Consider the following 14,397-nt stretch of genomic DNA (forward strand, 5'->3'; position numbering starts at 1 on the left):
CGTGCGTGTGTCCACTCCGAGTGATGTCCGATGTGTGTGTTTGTGTGTGTGTGTGTGTGTGAGACTAATTCATCGTTCAAATAGGGTGAGTATATGTGGGGCAATGCCCCCCTCTGATGAAGATAAAATGCAGTGTGTGGGGGAAGATTGTGTGTGTGTGTGTGTGTGTGTGTGTGTGTGTGTTTAGTATAGTTAGTAGTACAGTATGTACTGTGAGTGTAATAATCAGATATGTCATCATGTGTTATGTTTCTCCAGGCTGGAGCATTGTTCCCTCACAGAGAAGAGCTGTGCTGTGATAGCGTCAGCTGCCAGATCAAACTCCTGCAGTTTGAAGGAGCTGAACCTGCGTAACAATAAGCTTCATGATGCAGGAGTTCAGCATCTCTCAGAGCTCCTCAAGAATCCCCACTGCAAACTGGAGAAACTAGGGTGAGTCTGAACACACAACAACAGATCTGTGTGTGGGGGGAGAACCCACTGATGAGTGTGTGGAGTGTGTGGAGTTTGTATGTGTGAGAGGAGTGTGTGGAGTGTGTGGAGTGTGTGGAGTGTGTGGAGTGTGAGGAGTGTGAGGAGTGTGTGGAGTGAGTGGAGCGTGTGTGGAGTGTGTGGAGTGTGAGGAGTCTGTGTGTGTGGAGTGTGAGGAGTGTGTGTGTGTGTGTGTGGAGCGTGTGTGGAGTGTGTGGAGCGTGTGTGGAGTGTGAGGAGTCTGTGTGTGTGGAGTGTGAGGAGTGTGAGGAGTGTGTGGAGTGTGTGTGTGGAGTGTGTGGATTGTGTGGAGTGTGTGGAGTGTGTGGAGTGAGTGGAGTGTGTGTGTGGAGTGAGTGTGTGTGTGGAGTGTGTGTGTGGAGCGTGTGGAGCGTGTGTGGAGTGAGTGAGTGTGTGTGTGTGTGTGTGTGTGTGTGTGTGTGTGTGTGTGTGTGTGTTGTTAGATGTGCAGTTTGTGAGTGTAATAGTGTTGTATATGCTGAATATCTGTGTGTGGGAAACCCAGTGGTGAGTGTGTGGAGTTCTCGAGGGTGTGTGTGGAGTGTGTGTGTTTGGTTTGTATGTCTATTTCTGTGTGTGAGTGTTACGGCCCAGGCTCGTTTGGACCGAACACATGAAAGGGAGACCAACACCGAATAAACTTATCACAAAATATTTATTATAAGCACCAAAAGTATGTCTAGGGGATGTAGGATTAACTAGCTGAGGTGTAGTGAGTGACTGGAAGGCCGGCAAGGATATCGGTGTGTGTTTGGAGAATGTTTGTAATGTAGTGAAATGGGAGTGTATGCAAAAGTGAGTGCGTGTATCAATGTATGTCGTGAGTATGAGTCTCGTGTGTCTGAGTCAAGAGAGAATCGAGAGAGAGAGAGAGAGAGAGAGAGAGAGAGAGAGAGAGAGAGAGAGAGTGAGGGTCAGATAGGACGGGCTTTAAAGTCTGTTTCCGCCCAGGTGCGGCTTAATTGTCAATCAAGCGCCACTCCATCTCCAACCAGCCAAGGCTCCGCGGTAGCGCAGGCTGCTAGAGACAGAGAGGGTCGTAACAGTGTGTGTGTGCGCGCGTGTGTGTCCACTCAGAGTGATGACCGATGTGTGTGTTTGTTTGTGTGTGTCTGTGTGTGTGAGACACTAATTCATTGTTCAAATAGAGTGAGTATGTGCGGCAGTGCCCCCCTCTGATGAAGATTAAATGCAATGTGTGGGGGAAGACTGTGTGTGTGTGTGTGTGTGTGTGTGTAGAGTATAGTTAGAAGTACAGTATGTACTGTGAGTGTAATAATCAGATATGTCATCATGTGTTATGTTTCTCCAGGCTGGATTATTGTTCCCTCACAGAGAAGAGCTGTGCTGCGATAGCGTCAGCTGCCAGATCAAACTCCTGCAGTTTGAAGGAGCTGAACCTGAGTGTCAATGAGCCTCATGATGCAGGAGTTCAGCATCTCTCAGAGCTCCTCAAGAATCCCCACTGCAAACTGGAGAAACTAGAGTGAGTCTGATCACACAACAACAGATCTGTGTGTGGGGGGCAGAACCCACTGATGAGTGTGTGGAGTGTGTGGAGTTTGTATGTGTGAGAGGAGTGTGAGGAGTGTGTGGAGTGTGGAGTGTGTGGAGTGTGTAGAGTGTGTGGAGCGTGTGTGGAGTGTGCGTGTGTGTGTGTGTGGAGTGTGGAGTGTGGAGTGTGGAGTGGAGTGAGTGTGTGTGTGGAGTGTGTGGAGTGTGTGGAGTGTGTGGAGTGTGTGGAGTGAGTGGAGTGTGTGGAGTGTGTGGAGTGGAGTGGAGTGAGTGTGTGTGTGTGTGTGTGTTGTTAGATGTACAGTTTGTGAGTGTAATAGTTGTTGTATATGCTGGATATCTGTGTGTGGGAAACCCAGTGGTGAGTGAGTGGAGTTCTCGAGGGTGTGTTTCGAGTGTGTGTATGTGTGTGTGTTGTGTGTATGTCTATTTCTGTGTGTGTGTGCGTGTGTCCACTCAGAGTGTTATCCGGTGTGTGTGTGTGTGTGTGTGTGTGTGTGTGTGTGTGACACTAATTTATTGTTCAAATAGGGTGAGTATGTGCGGCAGTGCCCCCCTCTGATGAAGATTAAGTGCAGTGTGTGGTGGAAGACTGTGTGTGTGTGTGTGTGTGTGTGTGTGTGTGTGTAGTATAGATAGAAGTACAGTATGTACTGTGACTGTAATAATCAGATATGTCATCATGTGTTATGTTTCTCCAGGCTGATGCGTTGTTCCCTCACAGAGAAGAGCTGTGCTGTGATAGCGTCAGCTGCCAGTTCAAACTCCTGCAGTTTGAAGGAGCTGGACCTGAGTTACAATTATCTTCATGATGCAGGAGTTCAGTATCTCTCAGAGCTCCTCAAGAATCCCCACTGCAAACTGGAGAAACTAAAGTGAGTCTGAACACACAACAACAGATCTGTGTGTGGGGGGCAGAACCCACTGATGAGTGAGTGGAGTGTGTGGAGTTTGTATGTGTGAGAGGAGTGTGTGGAGTGTGTGGAGTTTGTATGTGTGAGAGGAGTGTGTGGAGTGTGTGGAGTGTGTGGAGTGTGTGGAGTGTGTGCAGTGTGTGGAGTGTGTGGAGTTTGTGGAGTGTATGGAGTGTGAGGAGTGTGAGGAGTGTGTGTGTGTAGGCCTGTCACGATAACAAATTTTGCTGGACGATAAATTGTCCCAGAAATTATTGCGATAAACGATAATATTGCCGTTCTGAGATCATTTTTATCTAATATAATGATAATGGCATAATAATGCAGGTACACCTTTTCAAAGATCAATAACTTGTATTTCTAAAGAATAAGGAACTGGAATGGGAAGACATTTTTAAATATCCACAATAAATGAACAAAACAACCAAAAACAATAAATACAATGGACTCTCAGTCTCTACTAACACTCTGTTTAAGGGCCAGCAAATTAAAACGTGACATGCAACAGGGGGCGTGTAGAGTGACAGTTGCTAAGCCTTATGCACGGAACTAAATGTCATCATAGCTGATCAATTAGGCCTACGCAGTCAGCTAAACATTTGAAACTTGCGCAAAACGGCATGAACCCAGCATCTGCACGTCACATAAAACACAAATTGAAGCAATAAATTGGTCCGCGGATAATCCTACTGCAAAGCCTTTTCACAGGTATGCTACGTTTATGACATATAACGTTGATTACGAACACATTTCACCACAGCTGACAATTAGCTTACGACATTTTAACCGGAGCTGCCGGCTGTTTTGGCTGATTCTTGAGCTCTCAGCGGAGTGCAGACTTTGCGGAGTGTGTCTTTATCAGATGATGAAAGAACGTAGCTTATAAGCATGATTTTCTGAACTGCATTATCACTATTTTTACCCCCATACCTGTCAAGCTACAACAGAAAGCCTCTTCAGTGTGCTTAGGCCAATCGCCAAAGCCTCGTCTAGCCTGTTAATCAAATGAATGTAAGAAAGTAAAGTTGTCCGTCATGTTATTGAAAGATACATGTCTGACAAGTGACTGACATGAGGGTTCACTCCTCGTTAGGCTGCGCTAAAGGAACCGAGAGGGGTCGCCGTGGTTATCCTCTCTTTCGTGGAGAGAGAGAGAGAGACGAGAAAAACAATCAAGCATGAAAATGGAAATTATCGCGGCCGGAAAAGTTATCGAGCTCATTTTTTTTATCGTGCGATTTATTGATTTATTGAATATCGCGACAGGCCTATGTGTGTGTGAGGAGTGTGTGGAGTGTGTGGAGTGTGTGTATGTGTGTGTGTGTGTGTGTGTGTATATGTGTTGTTAGATGTACAGTTTGTGAGTGTAATAGTTGTTGTATATGCTGAATATCTGTGTGTGGGAAACCCAGTGATGAGTGAGTGGAGCTCTCGAGGGTGTGTGTGGAGTGTGTGTGTGTGGTGTGTATGTCTATTTCTGTGTGTGTGTGTGTGTGTGTGTGTGTGCGCGTGTGTGTGTGTCCACTCAGAGTGTTATCCGATGTGTGTGTGTGTCGGTGTGTGCTTATGTCCACTCCGAGTGATGACCGATGTGTGTGTTTGTTTGTGTGTGTGTGTGTGTGTGTGTGAGACACTAATTCATTGTTCAAATAGGGTGAGTATGTGTGTGGCAGTGCCCCCCTCTGATGAAGATAAAATGCAGTGTGTGGGGGAAGACTGTGTGTGTGTGTGTGTGTGTGTGTGTGTGTGTGTGTGTGTGTGTGTGTGTGTGTGCGTGTGTGGAGCGTGTGTGGAGCGTGTGTGGAGCGTGTGTGGAGTGTGTGGAGTGTGAGGAGTGTGTGGAGTGTGTGGAGTGTGAGGAGTGTGAGGAGTGTGAGGAGTGTTTTGAGTGTGTGGAGTGTGTGTGTGTGTGTGTGTGTGTGTGTGTGTGTGTGTGTGTGTGTGTGTGAGTGACACCAATTCATTGTTCAAATAGGGTGAGTGTGTGTGGCAGTGCCCCCCTCTGATGAAGATTAAATGCAGTGTGTGGGGGAAGACTGTGTGTGTGTGTGTCTGTGTGTGTGTGTGTGTGTGTGTGTGTGTGTGTGTAGTATAGTTCGAAGTACAGTATGTACTGTGAGTGTAATAATCAGATATGTCATCATGTGTTCTGTTTCTCCAGGCTGGTTTATTGTTCCCTCACAGAGAAGAGCTGTGCTGCGATAGCGTCAGCTGCCAGATCAAACTCCTGCAGTTTGAAGGAGCTGAACCTGAGTGACAATGAGCTTCATGATGCAGGAGTTCAGCATCTCTCAGAGCTCCTCAAGAATCCCCACTGCAAACTGGAGACACTAGTGTGAGTCTGAACACACAACAACAGATCTGTGTGTGGGGGGCAGAACCCACTGATGAGTGTGTGGAGTGTGTGGAGTTTGTATGTGTGAGAGGAGTGTGTGGAGTGTGTGGAGTGTGTGGAGTGTGTGGAGTGTGTGGAGTGAGTGGAATGTGTGGAGTGAGTGGAGTGTGTGGAGTGAGTGTGTGTGTGTGTGTGTGTGTGTGTGTGTGTGTGTGTGTGTGTGTGTGTGTGTGTGTGTGTGTGTGTTGTTAGATGAACAGTTTGTGAGTGTAATAGTTGTTGTATATGCTGAATATCTGTGTGTGGGAAACCCAGTGATGAGTGAGTGGAGTTTTCGAGGGTGTGTGTGGAGTGTGTGTATGTGTGTATGTCTATTTCTGTGTGCGTGTGTGTCCACACAGAGTGTTTTCCGATGTGTGTGTGTGTGTGTGTTTGTGTGTTGGTTTGTGCTTGTGTCCACTTTGAGTGATGACCGATGTGTATGTGTGTTTGTGTGTGTGTGTGTGTGTGTGTGTGTGTGTGTGTGACACTAATTTATTGTTCAAATAGGGGGAGTGTGTGCGGCAGTGCCCCCCTCTGATGAGGTTAAGTGCAGTGTGTGGTGGAAGACTGTGTGTGTGTGTGTGTGTGTGTAGTATAGTTAGAAGTACAGTGGGGCAGATGTACTAACGCTTTTGCGCCCACTTCAGGCGTATTTGATTCGCAACGTGCGCATAGAAAGATGGCGAGGTATGTATTAACGGGGCGCAATGAGGTGAAGGCGCAGACTGCCTGTCGCGGGAGCTGAAAATGGCAAATTGCGCTTTTCCGTCTCTTGCATATGGATTTAAGGGAGTGTCAGCTGATAGTAGGAGGTTCGTGTAAAAAGATGGGAGGAGAAGCGTTAAATGCGCCTAATTATGTATTCCCCTGTATGTACTAAAACTGCCCATGAAAGCGCAAGTCTATTTTGCGCCCAAATATTTCCGCCTTGTGAAAGCAGGTGTTAAATGCGATTTGCTGTTAAATGCATCTATAAGAGAATCATTCAAAGACAACAAAATCGCTAATTAGACCACCAGTTTTGCGTCTTTGTACTACATCAAAAGCAACCTTAACTTTCGGTGGCTTTTCGAATGTTTACTTTCACTTTCACGCCATCCGCTTAAACTTTCCTACTTGTTAGATTTGATAAATCTTCCATAGCCTACGTGCACAAGTAAGCCTAGTTTGAGTAGAACTACTGCTCTAAATTATGTTCCTGCTTGTTGACATTATGCATTGTATTATTTCATGAATGCTAAACGTCGGATTCCTTTTAATGTTGCATCAGTCAACGTCATTCAACTGCGCTTCTGATTGAAGTGTCGTTCAGTTGTTCTCCTTCGCAAACTGCGTTAGGGGGCGGAGAACGGCGCAGATTACCCAACGAATTTCAGGATTGGTAAATAGGACGTAAACTGAAGTGTTATAGCGTGTGCTTTCTGCGTGTTGGCTTTGGCGCAAAATACGTTACGATCGCTATTCTTAGTACATCTGCCCCTGAATGTACTGTGAGTGTAATAATCAGATATGTCATCATGTGTTTTGTTTCTCCAGGCTGCTTGGTTGTTTCCTCACAGAGAAGAGCTGTGCTGTGATAGCGTCAGCTGCCAGATCAAACTCCTGCAGTTTGAAGGAGCTGAACCTGAGTTACAATAAGCTTCATGATGCAGGAGTTCAGCATCTCTCAGAGCTCCTCAAGAATCCCCACTGCAAACTGGAGACACTAGTGTGAGTCTGAACACACAACAACAGATCTGTGTGTGGGGGGCAGAACCCACTGATGAGTGTGTGGAGTGTGTGGAGTTTGTATGTGTGAGAGGAGTGTGTGGAGTGTGTGGAGTCAGGAGTGTGTGGAGTGTGAGGAGTGTGTGTGGAGTGTGTGGAGTGTGTGGAGTGTGTGGAGTGTGTGGAGTGTGAGGAGTGAGTGGAGTATGTGTGTGTGTGTGTGTGTGTGTGTGTGTGGAGCGTGTGTGGAGCGTGTGGAGCGTGTGGAGTGTGTGTGTGTGTGTGTGTGTGTGTGTGTGTGTGTGTGTGTTGTTAGATGAACAGTTAGTGAGAGTAATAGTTGTTGTATATGCTGAATATCTGTGTGTGGGAAACCCAGTGATGAGTGAGTGGAGTTCTCAAGGGTGTGTGTGGAGTGTGTGTATGTGTGTGTGTGGTGTGTATGTCTATTTCTGTGTGTGTGTTTGTGTGCGCGCGTGTGTGTCCACTCAGAGTGTTATTCGATGTGCTAGTGTGTGTGTGTGTGTGTGTGTGTGTTGGTGTGTGCTTGTGTCCACTCCGAGTGATGACCGATGTGTGTGTGTGTGTGTGTGTGTGTGTGTGTGTGTGTGTGTGTGTGAGACACACTAATTCATTGTTCAAATAGGGTGAGTATGTGTGTGTCAGTGCCCCCCTCTGATGAAGATGAAATGCAGTGTGTGGGGGAATACTGTGTGTGTGTGTGTGTGTGTGTGTGTGTGTGTGTGTGTGTGTGCTTGTGTGTTTGTAGTATAGTTAGAAGTACAGTGTGTACTGTACTGTGAGTGTATTAATCAGATATGTCATCATGTGTTATGTTTCTCCAGGCTGGGTGGTTGTTCCCTCACAGAGAAGAGCTGTGCTGTGATAGCGTCAGCTGCCAGTTCAAACTCCTACAGTTTGAAGGAGCTGGACCTGAGTGACAATGAGCTTCATGATGCAGGAGTTCAGCATCTCTCAGAGCTCCTCAAGAATCCCCACTGCAAACTGGAGAAACTAGAGTGAGTCTGAACACACAACAACAGATCTGTGTGTGGGGGGAGAACCCAGTGATGAGTGAGTGGAGTGAGTGTTTGCTTTTGTGTGTAATAACCCTTGGTGTGTGTGTGTTTGTGTTTGTGTGACACTTTATTGTTCAAATAGGACTATGCATGAAACAGCTGCTGCCTCTGATGAGTGCATGAAAATAATGTACTGTGTGCGGGCGAATAATGTTTTGTGTAGGTGTGTATGTGTGTGTGTGTGTGTGTGTGTGTGTGTGTGTGTGTGTGTGTGTTTGTATCTGTGTGTGTATCTGTTGTATAGTTAGATGTACAGTGTGTGAGTGTAATAGATGAGAGATGTAGTATAGTATACTGGAGATGTGTGTGGGGGGTGATGACCCAGTCATGAGTGAGTGGAGTTCATAAGAGAGAGAGAGTGTGTGTGTGTGTGTGTGTGTGTGTGTGTGTGTGTGTGTGTGTGTGTGTGGCGGGGGGGATACCCAGATACCCTGATACCCTGATACCCTGATACCCTGATACCCACTGTGATACCCTGATACTAGAGAAAGTGTCATGAGTCTGATCACACACACAGATCTCTGTGTGGGAAAATAACCCAGTGATGAGTGAGTACCGGTAAGTGTCTGCTTGAGTGTCATAAGCCTTGATGTTTGTGTGAGAGAGTGTGCGTGTGTGTGTGTGTGTGTGTGTTTTTTTTAATAGTGTCTAAACTGTAGAAACATAGAGTATTAACACATGAGTAATCATTTGTCTTCTAGAGTGGATGGTCGTACCTTCCTGAAGGAGAGTCCAGCAGCAGCAGCAGCCTCTGCTAGCAGCTCCCACTCAGATGCTGCAGAGCTGCACTTCAGAGACAAAGTCCAGCAGGACCCAGGAGCACAGCTGCTCTCTCTGGACACACACACGTGAGTCTGGTGGACAGTGGCACACACACTCTCAGGGCCAGATGTGCTAACGTTTTTGCGGCCATTTCAGGCGTAACGTGCGCGTAAAAACATGGCGATGGTATGTACAAACAGGTCGCACTGAAGGAAAAATGCAGATTGCCTGTCGTGGGAGCTGAAAACGGCTATTTGCGCTTTTCCGTGTCATGTGTATGCATTCTTGGGCGTATCAGCTAAAAAGTGGTAGCCTGATTGCCATCGACTTTCAAAGCTCTGCGAGACTTTGGTCTGACCAAGAGCCTGTGCTCACCGGTTTTTCCAAGAGCATGGTTGACCCGCCTCCTTCAAGTGCCTCGATTTGTTACTGGTCGATGTTAGAAAGGGGTTTGCAGAGTTTAAATTGATCACAACACTCTTTTCACTGCCTTGAACACGCCTCTACCCAGAGTCGTTGGAGCTGCTCAAAGTTGATTGGTTCTCGACAAAAGGGGGCAGTTCCGCAGTTTCGCGGAATTCAGAAATCCTGCCCGATTAGCAGTTGGCCAGACCAGCGACAGCAACGCCGAAGGTGTTTCGTCACTGGGAGGGCGTGCCAGGCTAAAAAAGTGGGTGTATCACGCAAGCACAGGGGAGGAGAAGTGCTAATATCGATTTATTAAGTATTCCGCCACATGTATGAAAGCAGTGCACATCTATTTTGCGTTGGAAAACCTCCGCCTTCTAAAAGCAGGTGTAATTCAAATTGCGGTTAAATGCGTCTATTAGAAAAACTTTTAGAGACAACAGAATTAGTATTCAGAGCATCAGTTTTCTTCATTGTAATATGTCAAAAGCAACCTTAAATTTTGTTGGCCTCTCTAAAATCGTATTTTCTCTTTCACGACATACAGTAGCCTACACTTCCCAATCTGTTAGACTAGGTATTAAGTCATATCCCTAGTCTATGTGCAGTAGGCTAAATAGTTCAAGCATTTTTTTAGGTGGATTAGTAGAACTACTAGGCCTACTCTATCTGTCGCTGCTCATTGACATCTCTTTGTATCATGTATGATCGCTAAACTTTGATTCTTTTCATTGTTGCAATATTCAACTGCACTTGTGGCTCAGCTCTGCACACGCAATAGGCGTTGTAGAGGGGGCGGGGACGGGCGGTGATGAACGCTGATAATGTAATGAAGTGACAGCTTAGTAAACTCCACGCAAGGCACAGTGTTCGCATTCTGCGCATACAAAAACTCGCTATTAGCACTTTCTTAGTACATCTGGCCCTCAGTGTCTCTCTTACTCACTCTCTCTCACACACACACACACACACACACACACACATGCACACACACACACACACAGCAAATACTCTTAAAAAGCCCATTTCAAATGGAGAAATATCACTTATGTGATATGTGACAAGTGTATGTTGGTGCAGAGCAGTAGTTCACACACACACTCTCTCTCTCTCCTTACACGCACACACACACACACACACACACACACACACACACACACACACACACACACACACACACACACACACACACACACACACACACACACACACACACACACACACACACACACACACACACACACACACACACACACAAGCACACACACACAAACACACACACACGTCCCGACTCCCTACTGTACAGCTTGACTTGAGCAATGTTGGACCCATCATTAAGCTGCTCTGTCTGTGTTCAAACCATGTGTGTGTGTGTGTGTGTGTGTGTGTGTGTGTGTTGGGAGGTTATGCATTTACATCTGTATAAAACAAAGCTGGAGATCAGTAATGCCAATATCATGTGCTCTGTGTGAAGTAGGAATGTGTAGCTGTCCACTGTCTCCACCTCTGAGTGTCCAGTTAGTGGTGGCAGGTGTAATTGCTCACCCCTTCTCATGTCCAGCACCATCTCCTTGCTCTTGATGTTCAGTGTGAGCTTGTTAGCCTCACACCATGTGACCAGTTCTGCCACCTCCCTCCTGTGTGCTGACTCATCATCGCCCGTGATGACCAATGACTGTGGTGTCCTCCGCCAACTTAATGATGATGCTGTTGGGCTGGACAGAGACCCAGTCATGTGTGAAGAGGGCGTACAGCATAGGGCTGAGTACTGTACGTGACCCAGTCATGTGTGAAGAGGGCGTACAGTATAGGGCTGAGTACTGTATGTGACCCAGTCATGTGTGAAGAGGGCGTACAGCATAGGGCTGAGTACTGTACGTGACCCAGTCATGTGTGAAGAGGGCGTACAGTATAGGGCTGAGTACTGTACATGACCCAGTCATGTGTGAAGAGGGCGTACAGCATAGGGCTGAGTACTGTACGTGACCCAGTCATGTGTGAAGAGGGCGTACAGTATAGGGCTGAGTACTGTACGTGACCCAGTCATGTGTGAAGAGGGCGTACAGTATAGGGCTGAGTACTGTACGTGGCCTTGTGCTGCTCCAGTGTTCATGATGAGGGTGCTGGAGCAGTGGCTTCCAAGCTGTGGCCTGCCAGTGAGGAGGCTCAGGATCCAGTTAAGCAGCATAGAGACCCACATTATGCAGTTTGTTCATGAGGTTAGTGGGGATGATGGTGTTAAATCAGAATTGAGAGATGCCATCCTGTATGGATCTGGTTGACCTGTACACAAACTGATTGGATCCAGGGTTGCTGGAACGATGTTCAGGATGTGTGTGTTGATAAGGCCCTCCGGAGGGCCACTGGCCTGTAGTCATTCAGGCGTGAGGCCGCTCCTCTCTTTGGTACAGGTGTGATGGTGGTGGACTTTTAAAAGGATGGGACTGGGGATTTGCTGGGGTGCAGCTGGTTACAGCGTCCATACCATATTCAGGTCCACATGTCCCGGGTCATTTCAACACATCTCTCTCTCCTGTTCACTTCCTGTCTCTACTGTCCTCCCCAATTAAAGGCATAAAACCCAAATATTTGAAAACCAAAACTAAACAATGGGGTGTGATTGTAAACAGTGTGAGAGAAATGTTGAACATGTCTGTGGCTACTTCCATCAGTTCTGCAGCACATAGCCTGAGGCCACACACACACACACACACACACACACACACACACACACACACACACACACACACACACACACACACAGTTACACACACACACACACACACACACATAAATCCACCTGGGACCTGCCGCCTTGTGTGTGTTCACTCTGCTCAGGGCTCAGCCACAGCTAAAAGATCACATGTCCAAACTGTTTGACTTGAGCAATGTTGGAAGCTGAGACTTATCATTTAGGTGTGTGTGTGTGTGTGTGTGTGTGTGTGTGTGTGTGTGTGTGTGTGTGTGTGTGTGATAAAGGGAGGATCACCACTGTGAATCCTGTGCTGAAGTTCCAGACTCAATTGTGTCATTGTGCTGCTTTTTCTGTGTTCAACTGTGTGTGTGTGTGTGTGTGTGTGTGTGTGTGTGTGTGTGTGTGCGTTAAAGGGAGGATCACCACAATGATGCCCCACAGAGGAGCTGTAAATCCTGTGCTGAAGTTCCAGACTCCAGCCACTGGGTCCTGGTGAAGCCTGAAGTCTCCACAGAGAAGAGCGTCTCCACCTACAGCCTGAGCTCTCCTGCAGGGAGCTATGAGTGCCCAGAGTCTGGTCTGCGCTGGACGTGTGCTGGTCCAGTCACCCTGCAGTACCGCTTCATAGACTGGCATCTCTTGGCTGATGAGCTGCCCCACATGCAGTACAGACCAGCTGGCCCGTCAGTGGACATTAAAGTCATCTCAGGAGAGCTGGAGGAGATCCATCTGCCACATTTCCTCTGTTTGGGAGGTAGCCTGTCTTCTCTGAAGAATGCTGTGGAGGTTCTGCATAAGCAGGACAGTGGAGTGTTGATAGAGAAGTGTGAGCTGAATCGCTTCCATGCCAGGCTGGTGAACCCCTCCTTTTCTGCTATTGGGCTTTTCTATTCTTTCATATCTCGTTTGTTCACTGGAAAGCTGCATGCAGATGTTCAGGTCTATCGGAGCAGCATATTACCGCTTACTTTCCGCACATACCTCCTGCCAGCGGACGCCCATCTCACAGAGTTAGTGGAGAAACAGGAGAACTCGGAGGGGTTCAGAGGGTTCAGACTCCCCAAGCCCCGGCCTGTGAGACCTCTGCAGATGAATGAGTTCTATGCATTGCACACTGGCTGCTTTAAGACTGACTGCTCAAAGACTGACTGCAACTCCACAATCTACCCTGTAGAGCTGGACCTCCTAGACAGCCATTTTGTTCCCAACTTCTCTGTGGTGCGCGTGAAGGAAGCAGGTGACTTCAAGATGGAGCTCCTCAGCTCTGTAGACAACCAGCAAGTCTGGCAAGCAGAGATCTTGGGAATTGAATGCTGTAACAATCAGGACAATGTGAACACCTCTGCTGGAGTTCCTGTCTCTGCAGTCCTACACACTGCTAATATCCAGAGCCCTGTGGAAGGTAGTGTGAAGCTAGTGCTGTATGTGTAGCATGTGTTTGTTTGTTTATGTCCTTCCTCTCTCTTGTGTGGTGCTGATGTTGTGCCTCTCTGCCCTTAGTGTCCACTACCAGCACAGAGGAGATGCCCTCAGGCTCGTCCTCCATTACGGCTCACACTGGTGGAGTTGCTGTGGCCCCTCGTCTCTCTGGCTCCTCTAACCCAGTCCAGCCAGCCTCAGCCTCGTCCTCCATTACGGCTCAAAATAGTGGAATTGTTGTGGCCCCTGTTTTCCACATCAATATTGGTGCGACATTTCAATTACATTTTCCTTTATGAACTTTTCATTGAAAGTCTGCATTTTTCAAAACTGTTGTTAAATATATAAAATAGTTAAACATTTGCACAATTGTTGAATGAAACATGATCCCTCTCTTATCTCTCTCTCTCTCTCCTTCTCCTGCTCTCATTCACTCACTCGCTTCACTCTCTCTCTCTTAATTCAATTCAATTCAATTCAAATATGCTTTATTGGCACGACAAACCATATGATACATACGTGTGTGTGTGTGTTCCTCAGTGGTCATTCCTCTTTGTTTCGCAGTTGTATATGTAGTGTACAGCTAGTATTGCAGTCTTCCTCTTCTCCTAAAAAATATCTTCTCTCTCTCTCTCTCTCTCTCTCTCTCGCAGATCAAACTCCACCAAAGTGAACTTCCAGGTGTTACCCTTCATCATGATTCATGTTGCTCTAAATGCCAATCAAATAAAGCTGTTTCTCATTTTTAAAGACAATTCAATTCAATGTAAAGTTCATACTCAAGACTTAGTCCTCAGGCACTGTGCATGAATCTAGACATAGACAGAGCCATTTGGGATTTGATAATAGATAATTATGTATATATCATTTATGTGAAAAGTTTTGATTTTCTTCATGCACACTATCCTTTTTCGCTTTAAGCCCCATTTTAGGCCACTGTTTGAAATATGCCACAAGTTCTAAGATTTTAATAAGGCTTAATAACGAGGTATTGTTTTGTTCTGAAACTTTAAAGTGGAAAGATGCATT

General features: G+C 46.7%; 1 protein-coding gene across 1 annotated transcript; it reads left to right on the top strand.

Moving 5' to 3' along the window:
* The first annotated feature begins 2,876 nt into the window (after window positions 1-2,876).
* Window positions 2,877-14,397, top strand: LOC134069768 (NACHT, LRR and PYD domains-containing protein 1 homolog). The gene is made up of 5 exons (XM_062525838.1): window positions 2,877-2,882; window positions 8,786-8,932; window positions 12,363-13,351; window positions 13,450-13,635; window positions 14,022-14,397. Exons 3-5 carry the CDS (start codon window positions 12,610-12,612, stop codon window positions 14,039-14,041), a joined length of 948 nt encoding a protein of 315 aa, XP_062381822.1. The 5' UTR covers window positions 2,877-2,882; window positions 8,786-8,932; window positions 12,363-12,609; the 3' UTR covers window positions 14,042-14,397.

Source organism: Sardina pilchardus, chromosome 22 (genome assembly GCF_963854185.1).
Source record: "Sardina pilchardus chromosome 22, fSarPil1.1, whole genome shotgun sequence".
NCBI classification, from domain to species: Eukaryota; Metazoa; Chordata; class Actinopteri; order Clupeiformes; family Clupeidae; genus Sardina; species Sardina pilchardus.

Bases quoted from the DNA above. Each gene is read 5' to 3' on its own strand.
- LOC134069768 (XM_062525838.1), top strand. From the start codon at position 12,610: ATGCAGTACAGACCAGCTGGCCCGTCAGTGGACATTAAAGTCATCTCA. The intron at 13,352-13,449 runs GTAGTGTGAAGC...CTCTGCCCTTAG, and splicing joins TATCCAGAGCCCTGTGGAAG to TGTCCACTACCAGCACAGAG. The intron at 13,636-14,021 runs GTGCGACATTTC...TCTCTCTCGCAG, and splicing joins TGTTTTCCACATCAATATTG to ATCAAACTCCACCAAAGTGA.